Raw genomic sequence first — 14,365 nt, forward strand, 5'->3', positions numbered from 1 at the left:
TAAGAAAGAGCCTGTGAAGAAACTTAAAAAGTGGGCGTTGCTTACAAGTAATTGATCGACGTAGGGGAATAGAATATAGGTAAATAAAGGTAGTATAGCAAGTAATCTTATTCCCTAAAGAGTTGCAGCTGGGTTTGTTAAAGTTTAGGAGCAGGCCTGACTTTAACAGGCTACAGCTGTACCCACTCAGAAGAGTGTTATAAAAGGGTGGATTGGTTGCTTGAGGGGGAATCAGAGTTGGTTTGCTACTGAGAGGATGTGTCAGAGTCAGCGCCTAGAGCAGCTGCTTGCAAGAAACATCGAGGAGGTACAAAACTCTAGAAATATGGAACTCTTGCACTATAATGACAACAGATCAACAAAATAAAACGAGTTTAATTGTATAATACCCAACACTACCAAGAGCTCTCAGCTCTTACAGAGGCGTATAAAGATGCGTGGCAGAGTGTTTGGGTTTAACCTGAGCCCGCTGAACACGCTCAGGCTGCTCACAGGAACCACCTGGGCAGGCTGCAATTGGCCAGAGGGCAACTGACCAGAGGACGGCAATTGACAGGAGGCAACTGACTATAGGGCGATTATCCGCACGCTGCCACCTTTACGCCCCGGAGTGCACAAGCCGTGGCTGCGGGGCCGGCCCGGGCAGCGGAGGAGGCCATTCCGGAGCTCCACCCGTGCAGCGGAGGAAGGCGAATTTCCCGGGGCGCCGGGCGCCGTGAGGGCGCAGCCGGAAGGTCCCGCCCGGCCCGGCCCTTTCCGTCCCGCGCCGCCATGGTGGGCAAAGCCAAGCGCCCGCGGCTGCACCGCGCTGCCCCCCGGCCCGCCCGGGACCCGCCGCCGCCGCTCCCCGGGCCCGGGCTCGGCCCTGCCGCGGGCGGATGGAGCGCGGCGGCCGGGAAGGTACCGGGGGCGGGGACACGCGGGGTGGGGGCTGGCGGCGGCTGCTTCGCAGTGACTCCTCTGCCTTCCCCCTGCGTAAAGGACCGGTCCCCGCAGGGCCCAAACCCCACTGGGGCTGCTGTGGGTCTGGCCTGGCTGCGGGGGTGTCCGTCGGTAGCTCCGTGCCTGCCGCGGTGATGCGGCGGCTGAGGAGATGGCACAGGCCGGGTCCCTGTGGGCCATGGAAGCCCTGGTGCTGCCGGGCAGTGGAAGGAGGCCCTGTGGCAGCCCTGGTGCTGCCGGGCAGTGGAAGGAGGCCCTGTGGCAGCCCTGGTGCTGCTGGGCAGTGGAAGGAAGCCCTGGTGCTGCTGGGCAGCCGCTGTTCCCCACGCTGCCCTCAGCCTAGCAGCATGTGGCAAGGCACGGCGCGGAGGTGACGGAGCCAGGGGCTGCTCCAGCACAGGGCACCATGGCAGTGCCAGTCTGCAGTGCCACTGGTCCGGAGCAGCAGCATTAAAATGTCCCCACAGTGATGCGGGTGTCTCAGCACTGCTGCTGCTGCTCCTGGATGCCTGGGCTGCCTTGCCATGTGTGGAGCAGTGGGAATTGTTATCAACAAGTAGTGGGAGAGAAGGGGAGTCTTGCAGTGCGTGCCTTCCATTTTAGTTTAGCATAGATGGAGCTGTTTATACTGAATTGTTTAGGATATTTTGTTTTCCCCAGCTGTGTTTTGAGTACATGGATTAGGTGCCACCCCCTCACAGCAAGGACACAACACCAGTAAATGTTTTTTATGTGCCTGAGCTTTTCTTGTGGAAATTGCCTGTGCTGAATACAGCTGGGTTTATACCACTGAAGTTAAGTGTTGGTGATGGTAGATACTGTTGGCTAAAGTAATAAATTCCAATCCAAACAGAGTAGCTACTGCAGATCTTAGGGAGGCGTTGCATGCCTAAAGCATGATGCTGAAGATTTGGTGAGTTGCTAGTAGTTACTGGATCTGCCTAATGTCCATTGATCTAGGCTTTAATCCCCTAATCCTCTCATTTGTTGCTTATCTGTATTGTTCAGTACCTGTAATAAATCTGTCTTTTCCTAAGGATGCTGTTCCTCATGGAAGTGAATGCACTTGAGTGACGCAAGGTTGACTTGAGGCAGGAATATTTTAGGAACAGAACAGTTCAAAATGAGACTTTTTGAAACTTCCTTTTGTGTGGAAGAGCTGGGGGGAGCAGGGTGCCTTTGTGCCCTTGCCTGCTCAAGAGAGACACCTGCTCACTACCACTGTTCTTATCTCGATGGTGCTATGTTTGGTTTTTAATTATTTTAGACAAGTGCTGCCTTGTTGTATATGTACTGATTCCTGTTTTGTTTCTTTTGCATTAGGACTGGGACTTGTCTTCTGGTGTATTTTCTGGGCTGAAAATTGACCCTGATACCCTAGTACAGAAGCTTGACTTGGACTCCAGAAGCATCATTTCCTCCAGAACAGGTTTGTTGTATTTTGAATGAGTGCTGCTTTATGTTGTGAGCCAAGACACTGGGGACTGTATTTGCAGTGGCTTTTAGTGTCTGTCCCAGAAAGCTCAGGGAGCTACAATGCAAACATTGCTTCCTGTGTTCCTCTGAAGGTTCTTAGGAGAGGTTTGTTTTTGTTTGGGCTTCTGCATGGATGTGCTTAGTTATCCCTGTGGGATATCCTGGTGCAGCCAGAGACTGCCAGGGCTGAGAGCACAGCAGGGCCAGGGATTTACCCTGAGCTCTGGGCTTGCTCTGTGCCTGCTTTTGCTTTACCACCAGCCAACAGCTAACTAACCAACAGCAGAGTGTGGTTACTGCAATGAGATTAAAGGCTTCACCTGGAACAGCTGTTTGGATGTGTCAAAGGGCTGCTGTCCTGTAGGAAACCATTCCACTGCTGTGCTGGGCCTTGAGGGCTGTTCCCTGTGGTTGCCAACAAGAGGAGACACCTCTCTCTGCAGTTTTTCCTCATAGTTTTCCTCAATTTGCAAGTGGGCAGCTGCTGTTGGTAACCCAGTACTTTGTCAGCCAGTTCTCCTTGTGTGCCAGCAGTGCTTCACTCAGAGCAGCCTGACTGCAGCAAGTCTTCTGCCCTTTGCTGTTGTGGGGTCTGTGGCCTGTGGGTTCCCAGGCAGGAGCATCTTAACTCACAGGGAGTATGGAAAGTGAGAGGGGGGGGAAAGGGAGGGCATGATAGAGCCCTTTGATTTCCAGTTCCACAAGAAGGAAATGCTCTCTTTGACTGCTCACTGTGAGACAGAGCTTTGTACCTGAAAGCAGTTTTCACTTCTAAATGTCTGCAAGGTCTCAAAAAATTTCTCTGAAACCTGAATCCCAGCCCCCCAGAAACTGCATGTAAATGTTTAAAAAAATCCCAGAAGGAACAAACTACCAGACAGAGCCTGGTAGCACAGCAAGCTGTCCTGGTGCAGAAAGTGCATGTGACTCCCAAATACCTTCTTTGCTAATTAATTTATTTTGTTTGTGTGGCTAGATACTGCATTGACTTTGTTTTCCTGTCCAGGGCCATAAACAAATCAATCACACAAGGGCAAGTGGTTGCCTGAGCTACCCTGCCCCTCAGTGACATTTGGGCACAGAGTGAGGAAGTGGGGAGGTTGTGTGAGGACACATTTGCCAGCTCTCTGCGCAGGAACCTTGGCCAAAACACATTGTTCTTGAAACACTGGGCTCATTGTTGGTCACTCTCCTGGGAAAAGGACATGTATGCATTTATATGTGTGTGTGTGTGCACGTTTCCATCTCTTTAATTAAATCAGACAGCGTGTTGTTGGGGGCTGGCAGCTGCAGCCCCAGCCTTTCATTGCAGGCTCCATGTCTGGGTTATAAATAGAGCTGTGCTGCTGGTCCCCGTGCAGTGCTGATGCTGCAGATGTGCAGTGCCTGCCTGCCTCTCTGGGGGCTCTGTGCTGCCTTCCTGCTCACAGCCCTGCTGACCCTGCTGCTCGGCGCCCTCCAGATGATCAGCTAAAAATAACTGCTCGTTTGGGGGCTCCAAACTGCAATTCAACCAGGCAAAAAGGGATTTGAGTGGTTTTTTTACCTCCCCAAGCTGCTGTGTCCTTTCTTGTTGTTGCACTCTGGGGCCACGTAGAGGTTTTTTTCGTTATGGAAATCAGTTCATTTTTTAATGTTAATTCAGTGAACTGTAACTAGGCTGTGCATACAATGGCAGACACCACTGAGTTAGAAAAGAGATTCTAGACAGTTGTCCTTTGTCTCCTGGCGTCTCTGGTCAGCTCAGAGCCTGTTCTGCAGTAAGTTCAACTTGACTCTAACCCTCCCTCCACCTCTTCCTCCCTTTCCCCCTCAGCCTAGTGCACAGGGCAGGAGGGTAGGATTCTCCTACACGTTGCTATTTTAAGATTTAATAACAAGACAAAAGCATGCTTCCCTCCCACTTGCTTTTCAAGCTCTGAGAAGGTCAAGTTGGCAGACTGTAGGTGGGCTCACTATCTCCTGTGCTTTTCACAGCTACAGAAGATTTTTTTTTTTCTGCCAAGGCTGCTGTGTGGCAGTTGGGAAAACAGGTATTTGTCCTGTGTGTGTGTATATATCTCAGATTACCCATGAGATAATGTGAGATATATTCACATTGTCCAAGGTTGCTGGTATCTGTGTTTTGTGTTTAGATCTGGTCTTAAGCTGTGACTCTCTTCCAAATAAAACCAAGTCTGAGGAAGATCTTGGAATTGGATTAGGTTTTAGGGGATGTCAGCATCGAGCTCGACAGCAGTCAAAAAAGCCAGTTGGATGTTGGAAAGTAGGAGGAAAAGAAAACATGGAGAGCATTGTTGTGCTCTAAATAAACCCATGGTGTAGGCAGGTCTCTGATGCTATGTGTACCATCTCAGGGGCTAACTAACCAACAGCAGAGCATGGTGACTAATGAGATTAAAGGCTTCACCTGGAACAGCTGTTTTGATGTGTCAGAGCCAAAGGGCTGCAGTCCTGTGGGAAACCAATCCACTGCTGTGCTGGGCCTTGAGGGCTGTTTGTGGTTGCCACCAAGAGAGGACACCTCTCTCTACATTTTTTTTCCTTACAGTTTTCCTCAGTTTGTAAGTGAGCAGCTTTTGCTGCTCTTTTGGCTGTGGTGGTTTTGAGGGAACAGGGAGGAACATGATGTGTGAATTGCCAAGCCCAGAGTCTCTAGCAGGGTTATCCCAGTTAACACATGTGCTTGTGTGTGCTGGGGCTGAAAGGAGTGAGGCCCTTTTTGTGGGAGGATAAACTGGTGGTGTTGGCTCTTGTTGGCTGAAGGCCTGGCTTTTCTGGGGGTTTCTGAGGACTGTTGAGGCAGGGTGCCCTGTGGAAGGATCTGCTGCTCATGGTAGTGGTGTGTTGCTGCCTTTAGGTACAAGGCTGATTCAGTGTGCTTGTGATTAGTGTGAGGTACCAGCACAGGCTGTTCTGGCATCAGTAATCCTTGTGGCAGGAGAAGGAGAGGGTGGAACTGTAATGAAAAATGTCACCAAAATGGAATTCATTGTAGGTGAGCCTTGCGTTCTGGGATATAAAAAGCCAGTGGTCTAAAAAGGAAAGTACTTTAATAAATGGTAGCTCTGAGCTGTGTTGTGCTGTGAAGCAGACCTGCTGCAACTGCTTTCCCCTGCTCTGCTTTTTGTCTTGAATCATTAGCTCAGCTTAACACCAGCTTGCAGGTGATTTCCACTGGTGTGTAGGTACCAGGAGCCAGTGCCATCCCTGGGAATGCTGGAGTTCATTCCGTGAGTTCCCCTGTGCTCAGCGATTGCTTCCTGTCAGTGTAGTTTACTTAGCCACTGACGTCATGTAAACCAGAGGCTTTGCGTAATCTAATCCATGCAGGGACCTCTGTGCCTCCAGTGAGAGGATAAATCTCATTTGGGTGAGCCTCTGTGGCGTGGGAATTAAATGTTTCCTACCAAGTCAGAAGTAATGGCCTGTCATATCAGGGTTGCTGCTGCTGCTCATTTGTTCTTGTTTTCTTTAGCTTTCCTTCGTCAGCGTTTGCTCCTTGAAGTAAGGGCCTATTCAAGCTCGGCTCTGGCTGAGCAGTTGCCTGTGAATGTCTCTTTTTTTGGAGTGGGTGATGAAGCACTTGTGGAATGATATGAACAACTGGATTGGTAGCTTCCTGCTTTATTTTCAGCTGCTCCTGAAGGGAACGGTGACAGGCTGTGTTGTTGAGAAAACAAAAGGGCAACGACAGCAAGTTCATAAACATTTGCAAAACCTGCTGCAAAATCATCCTGATTTCTGAGGTTGGACATGCAGACTTCTCATTTTACAGGGAGGGTGATGAGGCCCTGTCACAGGATGCCCAGAGAAGCTGTGCCTGCCCCATCCCTGGAAGTGTTCAAAGCTAGGTTGGATGGGGCTTGGAGCAACCCGAGATAATGACAGATGAAAGAGGGGATTTAAATACATGCTCTCTGCAGGTTTCTTCCAACCCAGGCCACCCTGTGGGTCTGTGATTCTATAGCAGGGTGTGAAGCACAGAGTGAGGTAGGTGATGAGCCTGAGCAGCTCTGAAGACCAGGACTGCCTTGCAGCACTGTCAGGGGCCCACAGGGATGTAGAGGAGGGAAATGACTGAGCATCTGACAAAGAAAGAATTCCCTTCTCCTCCCAAAGAAATGTGGAGATGGGAGATGATCAAATTAGACTAAGCAGGAATTCACTGACAGCAGTGAATTTCTGGGGTCTGCAGGCTATGTACAGCCTTGCTTTGCTCCCTTCTGAGGTTTTCTGTGAGTTTTTTTTGATACCAAGCCTCTGTTTGCAGAGTCACTGACAGATCCCTTCTGGTTTGTACCTCATCTTCTGCTCTGGAGTTCCAGATCTGCTGGGTCTGTCACCTTATCTGCTTCTGCTTGGGCTCTGCACCCACTTGTCCAATTCTGTTCTCCTTTTGTAGCCTCCAAGAGAAGCAGCAAAGCTGTGGTTGGTAGGTTGGTAGGACCTGCCTTAGCTTCGTGCAGCATGATTTACTGTCCAGTTTTGAGTATTTTTTTAATAGATGTTGTACCAGAATGTTATAGAGTCCCTGTAAGACCTCTCCTCTGACAGTATTGCTGTTCCTGCAGTGTCTAGACTTGTGGTTACCCCTGAAGTGGAAAAATTGCAGACATGACCAGGCCCCCATTATTCTTCTGGAGCTCTTGACAGGATGCCAATCTTTGTGTCCTATAGTTTATTCCTGTCTGTTTATTGGATTTCTGCATGTTTATTAGCTTCAAATGTTAAGGTTCCTCCTCTTTTGTCCTCATCCCTCATCTGTTTAGATTTGATGTCTTGTTTGTTTTTTTTACTATTCTGGCATACTTGGATGTATAAAATAAAAATCAATCCTGTTTGTTGTAATGAATGCATCTGTTCTGAATATTAGTTCTAAACTTCTGCTGCTTTTTTTTAATGCATGCTTGCGGGCTTTTGAAATCTGCTTGTGCTGGTCATTCACGTCTCTGGTGTGGAAATCTGCTGGATCCTCACAATTCTGCTGCTGCTGCTTTTCTTCAGCTTTTCAATCTGTGCTGGCAGTTGTCAGGCCTGCCTTGTGTTTGTTTTGTGCAGAACGCCTTCCTCAAGCTGTTCCCCACAGTAACACAGCTCAGATGGGATAGGAGGGTGTAAATGGGCTGCTCCTCGCACTGGGGATGGCAGGGAGTGCCTGCAGCACCTCCAACGTGTTGCTGAGAGCTCCCTGGGAAATGCCTGAGTGCTGTGCTAGACCCAAGTGATGAGGTGTTCCTCCTCCATCTGGCTTTGTTATTAGCTGCCCAAGCTTTGGGCTCTGTCAATTTGGGGAGGGCTGAAATGCTCTCCCTGGTGCTGCCAGTGATGCCCTTGGTGGTGTAGCACTGACAGCATTTTAATGCCTTTGGAAATACCTGATGGGTGTGTGGGTGCTGCCCTGGAAGGAGCAGCTGTTGGTGTGGTGTTTGAGCTGGGAATTCCTGCTTTAGCTCCCTCCTCCCTCCACCCCCTTCCTTCTGCAGTGTGCCTGTGTCCTTTGTGTCACCTGCAGTCACCTTTGTGTCATCCTGTCAGTCCAGGATGTGTCCCAGGACTGAATGTGCAGGTCTCAGCTCAAAGGGAAACCTTCCCTGCACAAGCTGGTGTTGCTTCTGACATTGTGTGTGAGCGTGTTTGAAACCTCCAGTAATGGAATTTGCAAGAAAGGAAAAGGTCCCAGGGAAGGGAAAATGCTGTGTGGGGATTAAACTCTTTACCTCTCCTTCAGGCTCAAGGCTGGCCACCCTGGTATCTTGATGAAGTGACAGATGGCAGTTTACCTTATCTGGGTAAATTGCTTTGGGTAGCAAATTACTGTACATTGCTTCTGCCTTGCTGTTCAGCTGAAATTTATTTTTTTTTTGACTGCATCATTAGGAGCTGCTTTCATCTTGACAATGCCAGATCACCTTTTAAGGGCAGATTTGGTGTCTGAGAGTTTTGTGACAGGCTGTTAGAAAGCTGCACTGTGTTTGGGAGGAGCTGAGGTAGTGGTTTGTCATCTGGGAAGCCTCTCCAGTGAGGTCAGATGGCCTCAGTCCTGCAGGACACCTCAGACAGATTCTGTAGCTCCCAACAACCTGCCTCAGTGCTGGGAGGTTTTTCTGTTCCTGTGGTCCAAAGGATTGAAGTCAGTGGGGTCTTCCTTCAGCAGTCAGATTGAGCAAATTCTGTATCAGTGGTGAACAGCTGTGGGGCTTGGCTGAAATGGAGAACAGACCTGCTGTGGACTGGGGATCCTACTGAAAGCTAAAAACATTGATGCCTTAAAGAATAATTTTTAAAAAAAGGTTAAAAATCTGTGCTGTTTAATGTTGCTTTAACAATTTGTCTGTGCAGTGTGGTGCTGGCTGTGAGAATAGCTGTGGGAAGCTCCACTTTAATTAAAGTAAATGCAATTAATTGAGAAGCAGTAAATGAGCCTATGAAGCTTGCACTGTTTTCAGTGCTTCTGCTTCCCTTCTGCAAACAGAGCCTTTCCATGTTGTGAGTGCCTTCTGCCAGATCACAGGAATCAGTTGTGCTAATATTTATGGAACCAATTAAATTTTTTGTTTTCTTTCCCTCCCTCTAGCTGTGGCTAAGTCTCTGTTCTTGAAATCAACATTAAAAAACCAAAAGACTCCAATTAGCTCGTGGTTGAGCACTACACAAACACAAACATTTTTCCAGGGAGCCCAAGCCTTCCAAAATGTTCTGCAGGCTGCTCCAGGGGAGGAGGCTGTCAGTGGGAAGAGCTTGAAATGAGTCCTAGCAGTTTGAAGGATGTGTCAGATTGCTCTAGTTTCTTATTATGGTTGGTTCCTTGGCTGTGCCTGCTGGTTCATGCTCACCAGTAGCACTGGTGGAAGGTACATGCCTGCCCTGGAGCAGCCTTTCCATGCTGCTGGATGGATGGAGAGGAGGATAATGGCTCAGTGAGGGATTGGAGACTTCTTTGGAGAAGCTCCTGCAGTGCTGCTCTGTTGTTCTGCTAAGTTTTCTTCCAGGCTTTGTGAAAGTTGGGTGCTCAAACATGAGTTTTTTAAATCAAACTTAGCAGTGCCTTGTGCCACTGAAGGGTTGCTGAATTTGAGGCCAGGGTGCCCCTTTGCTTTCCTGGCCAGCAGTGGTGGGGCATGGCAGTTGCATGTCATGCCTTGTCCTGCTCTGGGTGATCATGATTCCTGGAGCTTTAAAAAGATGCTGATCTAGCCTGGTATTCTCCTGTGAAATGAATTTAAAATGGTTGGACATCCTTACACAAAAATAGATCAGCGCTGCTCAGGAGAGTGCTGCAGCTGTGGTGTTACAAAAGAGGGTTATGAACTGAAATCCCTATCTTTGCTGGACTAATGTTAAAGCTTTAACATAATTAAGTTATAAAATGATGAATTCTACAAAGAGAGAGGTGGAATGGCTCTGCACTGGTGCCAAAAGGGCCTCCCAGCACGAGTTCCAATAGTGCAAACCTCTTGTGGGATGGGAGAGGGCTGGCTCAGCACTGCAGGAATTGAGAAAGCAAATCTGAAGAGGAGTGAGGAAGTACTTGTGGAAAGGGCAGGTTGATAGCTTTAGAAGCCATTTTCTTGTCACCAGCAGTGGTATGGTGCTGTGTCAAGCTGTCAAATGTCTCTCTGAAATATGTGTCCTGGGAGTTTAATAAATACTCTGGTTAGGAAATTGGTGAAGAGTGGATGGCATGAGAGGTTTCCTTCTTCTGAGTTGCCCCTTCTGACTTGTTATGTTTCTGAGGTGCAGGAATAAGTGAGCTTTCTCCTTACCCCTCTGGGAAATGCCAATGTGAAAAGCTGCTTTTTCTTTTTTTTTCTTTTTTTTTTTTTACTTCTATGCTATATAAATCACATTTCTGATTTACTGAGTTAAATCTCTGCCCTGCTAATGTGGGTCTGAGTTACAGGCTGTGTTACAGGGACATCTCAAAATCTCATGTCTGTCATTCAGACCTAGTGGGATCTCTAGTGTTTTTCTCTTTCCTGCAAGTTATCCTTTATTCTGGTCTTTGTGAGCAGTTTATGGACTGAGGTTTTCTTTATGCTTGGGTGAAAATGTACATGTCAGCTGAAGATCTGTTTATTCCCTTCAGCATTTCAGAGTGGCACTGCTGATGCTCATATGTGGCATAACTAGTAATAACATCTCATTTGGGCTTAGGTTTTTAGTCAGTGGCTTGTAGAAAGGGTGGTTTTTTTTTTTTTAATGAAGCTTTTAACACAGTAAATATACATTCTCTGAGCTAAATGTGGGAAACACAGCTATGCAAGGATTGAATACAGTGGGTACTGGAATATTCTGGGTTGTTTGATATGATAATTTGGACAGATTTAGATTGAACTAGCAGTACTGCAAATGTTCCATAAGGCAAACCACAGAAAATTCTGGGGAAAATCCTGCTGCAGGAGAACAGGCTGTCCAGGCAGTTCTTCAGACAAGAAGGGACTGTGTGCTGGAAGGCACATAGTGATAGTGATAACCAGCTCCAATGAAATGTGGTGTTGCAGAGTCCCAGGCAGGAAATTTGAGGGAAAATGGGGCATACAAACTTGTTCCCTGGCCCATGTGTGCTGTGTTTTTGGTTGCTTGGAGAACCCACAGCAAATCAATAGATCTATGTAGAGAATTTTGGCTCCTATGATCGTGGCTGTTTGTGCCTGGTGTGGCTGTGCACGTCCATGCTCTGGGCTGATTTCTGCTGCATTTCCTAGCTCCATGGCTTTTTCACTTTGTTTTTCCTTATGTCTATTTTCCTCTCCAAGGTTATTTGTAAATTCAGGTCACTGAGTGTTCTTATATAACAGGAACGGGCTTCTTTAGCATGGAGAGGACATTCCCAGCTGCAGTGGGTACAGGCTGTGTCTGTGCACGCAGCAGTTATTTCACAATGTGGTTGGAGTTGAAATAACCTGGTGTGCCTGTCAACAGGGAGACATGGGAAGGTTTTAGCACACTGCAGGAATTCTCTTGTCAGAAATCACAATTTCAGAATTGCTTTGTTCAGCGACACTTCTGCATTTTGCTCAGCAGAGCCTCTGGCTATTGCTTTTGGTTCCTGCCAGTAATTTGTGACTGCAGGGCTGGGCTTGGGTAGGGCTGGGCTTGGGTGTGCTCCTCTGCAGCTGCAGGTGTGCTTGTTGTTTTAGTGTCTGTACCTGAGTGGGTTTTTATTTATGCAAATAGCATGCAGATGTCTAGATACTGTTTGTGTGGGAGTTATAATAAGTTCTTCAGCTCTCCAAAATAGAGGACATTGGCCTGTTTGCCTGTATTGGGTGTAAGTGGCAGGGTTTTGGTGGCAGGACAGAAGCCAGAGCTGTCACATTCTGAGCACAGCCAGGCCCAAAGAGCTGAAGTGCACCCAGTGCAGCCACAGCTGAGCCTGCCAGGCACAGTGGTGCTGTCTCTGGGAAAACATGATTAAGGAGGAGGAATAAAGTGAGAGAGCCCTATAAAAACCAGGGTCAGAAAAGGAGGAGAGGAGGTGCTCCAGTCACCAGGACCCCAGTGGGTGAGCGTGAGGAGGAGGGAGCAGCAGAAAGTGACTGTAATGCCATTCCCTGGCTCTATGCTCTGCTCAAGGGAGCTGGGAATGAAAAAGCCAGAATGAAGGAGTGGAGGTGAGAAGGGAATGGGTGGGGGAAAGGTGTTTGAGTGTTGGCTTTTCATCATCCGATTCTGCTTCAGTTGGCAATACATTACATTAATTTCCCCCAGGTCAAGTCTGTTTTGCCTGTGATGGAAATCGCTGAGTGATCTCCCTGTTGTTTACCTCAGCCCACAGACTTCTCATCTTATTTTTCTCCCCTGCTCTTTTGAGGAGGGAGGGAGCAGCTGGGTGGGCAGCTGGCCAAGGTCAGCCCACAGCATCACAGTAGCTCAGTAAAAACTGAGATGAAACTCAGTACCAGGTAGACCTTGCCCCGTGGTGGTTCCTTACTGCATTTTTCAACTGCAAGTCTTCTGAGCATTGTGCAGATGCAGGGACACTCTTGTAGAAAACTGAATTCCTTCGCTTTTAGGAAAGGCTCACAGGTGTTGAAGCAAGTCATTTTTCCACATGTCTGTGGTACCTGTACACCTGTAACAAGGTCAGGTGTGTGCCTCTATCAAGTCACAGGCATTTGTGTCCTGAAGGTCAGAATTAGGAACTGCTCCCCTCCTTCTCTTCAGGCAAGGAAAGGGAGCAGAGCAGGACACAGCCACAGACTCCAGTTTGAATTCAGGGAAGTACAGAACATCTAGGTGGGCCCATCTAGGTGTTTCTTCTGCCTGTCCTTGCAGTGTAGGAGGTGCTGCTCCAGCTGTGTCTGCATTGCTGACAGTGTTGTAGCACAAGAGGACATAGCTGTGGCAGAGCAGAACAGATCTCTTTTGAGAGTGTTCTTTTTCAGATGTTAGATGTGCTCATTAGAGGGCAGCAGAATAACTCTTCCTTTTTCTAGGTCAGGTCTATATTTTTGATTATTTTTCATCTCTGCAGGGCATAGAACAAAATTTTCCAGTTCCTACTTCAGTTTTTCCTGGTGCATTAAGTGTACAAAACAACAATGCCCATATGAAAACCTTAGCCCATATAAAGAGATATGGAATATTTATAGTAAAAGTTGCTTCTTTGAAGCTTAGGGGGCTTGCAGGCTTATATGAGAGAGAGCTTCTCTAAAATTAAACCACAAATGGTCAGCACAGTATGTGGAAAAACAGCCAAAAGAATATTTCACAGCTAACTTGTTTTTTGCTCAGCTTAATTCTTATTTGACCTATATGTCCATATGCATTTATGGATTTATTTGCTGCACTCCAGCTGTTGCTGCCACCTTTTTCTGCTTGAAGAAAATGCTAAAGAACCAGTCTTGCTTCATCCAAAAGTAATCTTTAAATGAGATCTGATAGTCCACCCCCCACCATCCTCTGGAATGTAAATACTATAAATAATTGTGGCACTGTCTTTAAAGGCTAAGTGGGGCTGGGATTTGGAGTCCAACATCACAATACTTAAAATGCATTATTTATTATGTAACATTCATAGAAGGCGGCTGTAGCACTGACTTTGTAGCCAGGGTGTTTCAGGCCTCTGGAAGAGCTGGGTGCAAGTCCTGGCTAGGAGTGAGCATCTCCCATGCACATCTTACTGGAGATGTTTGGCATGTTGTTGACTTTTGGGAGAGGGAAGGTGGTTCAAGACAGCGGGAATGGCAGGAATTTTTGTTTTGTTTTTTAGGTTTAGCAGCGTCAGACATTGGTTTCCAACAGCTGACTGATTTTGGAAGGTCCTCAGTGGAAGCAAAGCTTCATTAACTAATTTTTGCTCCTTGGCCTGACATGGTGGAGCAGGTTGGGTTGGCAGGGGGAGACACAACACCTTTCTCTCTTACCCACAGTGTGTTTTGCCATCCTGCAGGCTTCTTCATCTCCCTATTCTCTACCCAGAGGTGCAAAGGGACAGGTCCCTCAGGAGTTTGTGAGTGCCTCGTGTTCTTCACATGCATGGGGGCTCTACCAAAGCAAGATGTACTTGGCTGCTGACGGTTTTGTGGCACAATTCTGCCCTGAATTATTTTTAGGGTGGCAGTATCCAAACCCACAAACTGCTGAGATGGAACAACCTTCTTGATACTGTCAAAATGTTGTTCCTGGCACAGTAGCTTGAATCAGTCCTGCCTCCTGGAGATGTCCAGATTGTGCTTTGCACTCCTGGTTTGGGATCCACCATGTAGCTGGCATTTCTTCACGTCATGCTGCGACACCTCAGCAAAGTCAGGGCTAATGGGGAGCTCCTCATCAGGGAAGCAAAGCTGAACAAAGCCATAAAAATGTGAACAATGGCTCATAGCTCTTGGCAGCTCTTGGGCCATTAGGTAAAATTAATATCCTGTCAGCAGGGTAAAAAGATGAAACTCAGTCTTACACCAAGTGAGAAACATGATGAGTCTGTGGGCGTGTGGATTTA

At 47.7% G+C, this 14,365-nt stretch overlaps 1 protein-coding gene across 2 annotated transcripts in view; it reads left to right on the forward strand.

Moving 5' to 3' along the window:
- Nucleotides 1–233: 233 nt before the first annotated feature.
- SLX9 (SLX9 ribosome biogenesis factor) overlaps nt 234–14,365 on the forward strand; it is a 39,864-nt gene continuing 25,732 nt past the window's right edge. Inside the window, exons 1-2 of one of the 2 annotated variants that reach the window (XM_064718722.1) lie at nt 234–307; nt 2,266–2,371. In XM_064718722.1, coding sequence (XP_064574792.1) covers nt 257–307; nt 2,266–2,371 — 157 coding nt within the window. In that variant the 5' untranslated portion in view covers nt 234–256. Of the gene's footprint in view, nt 308–750; nt 901–2,265; nt 2,372–14,365 lie in introns of those variants that run through there. The other variant, XM_064718723.1, reaches the window with a different exon arrangement.

Source organism: Zonotrichia leucophrys, chromosome 7 (genome assembly GCF_028769735.1).
Source record: "Zonotrichia leucophrys gambelii isolate GWCS_2022_RI chromosome 7, RI_Zleu_2.0, whole genome shotgun sequence".
Lineage (NCBI taxonomy): Eukaryota > Metazoa > Chordata > Aves > Passeriformes > Passerellidae > Zonotrichia > Zonotrichia leucophrys.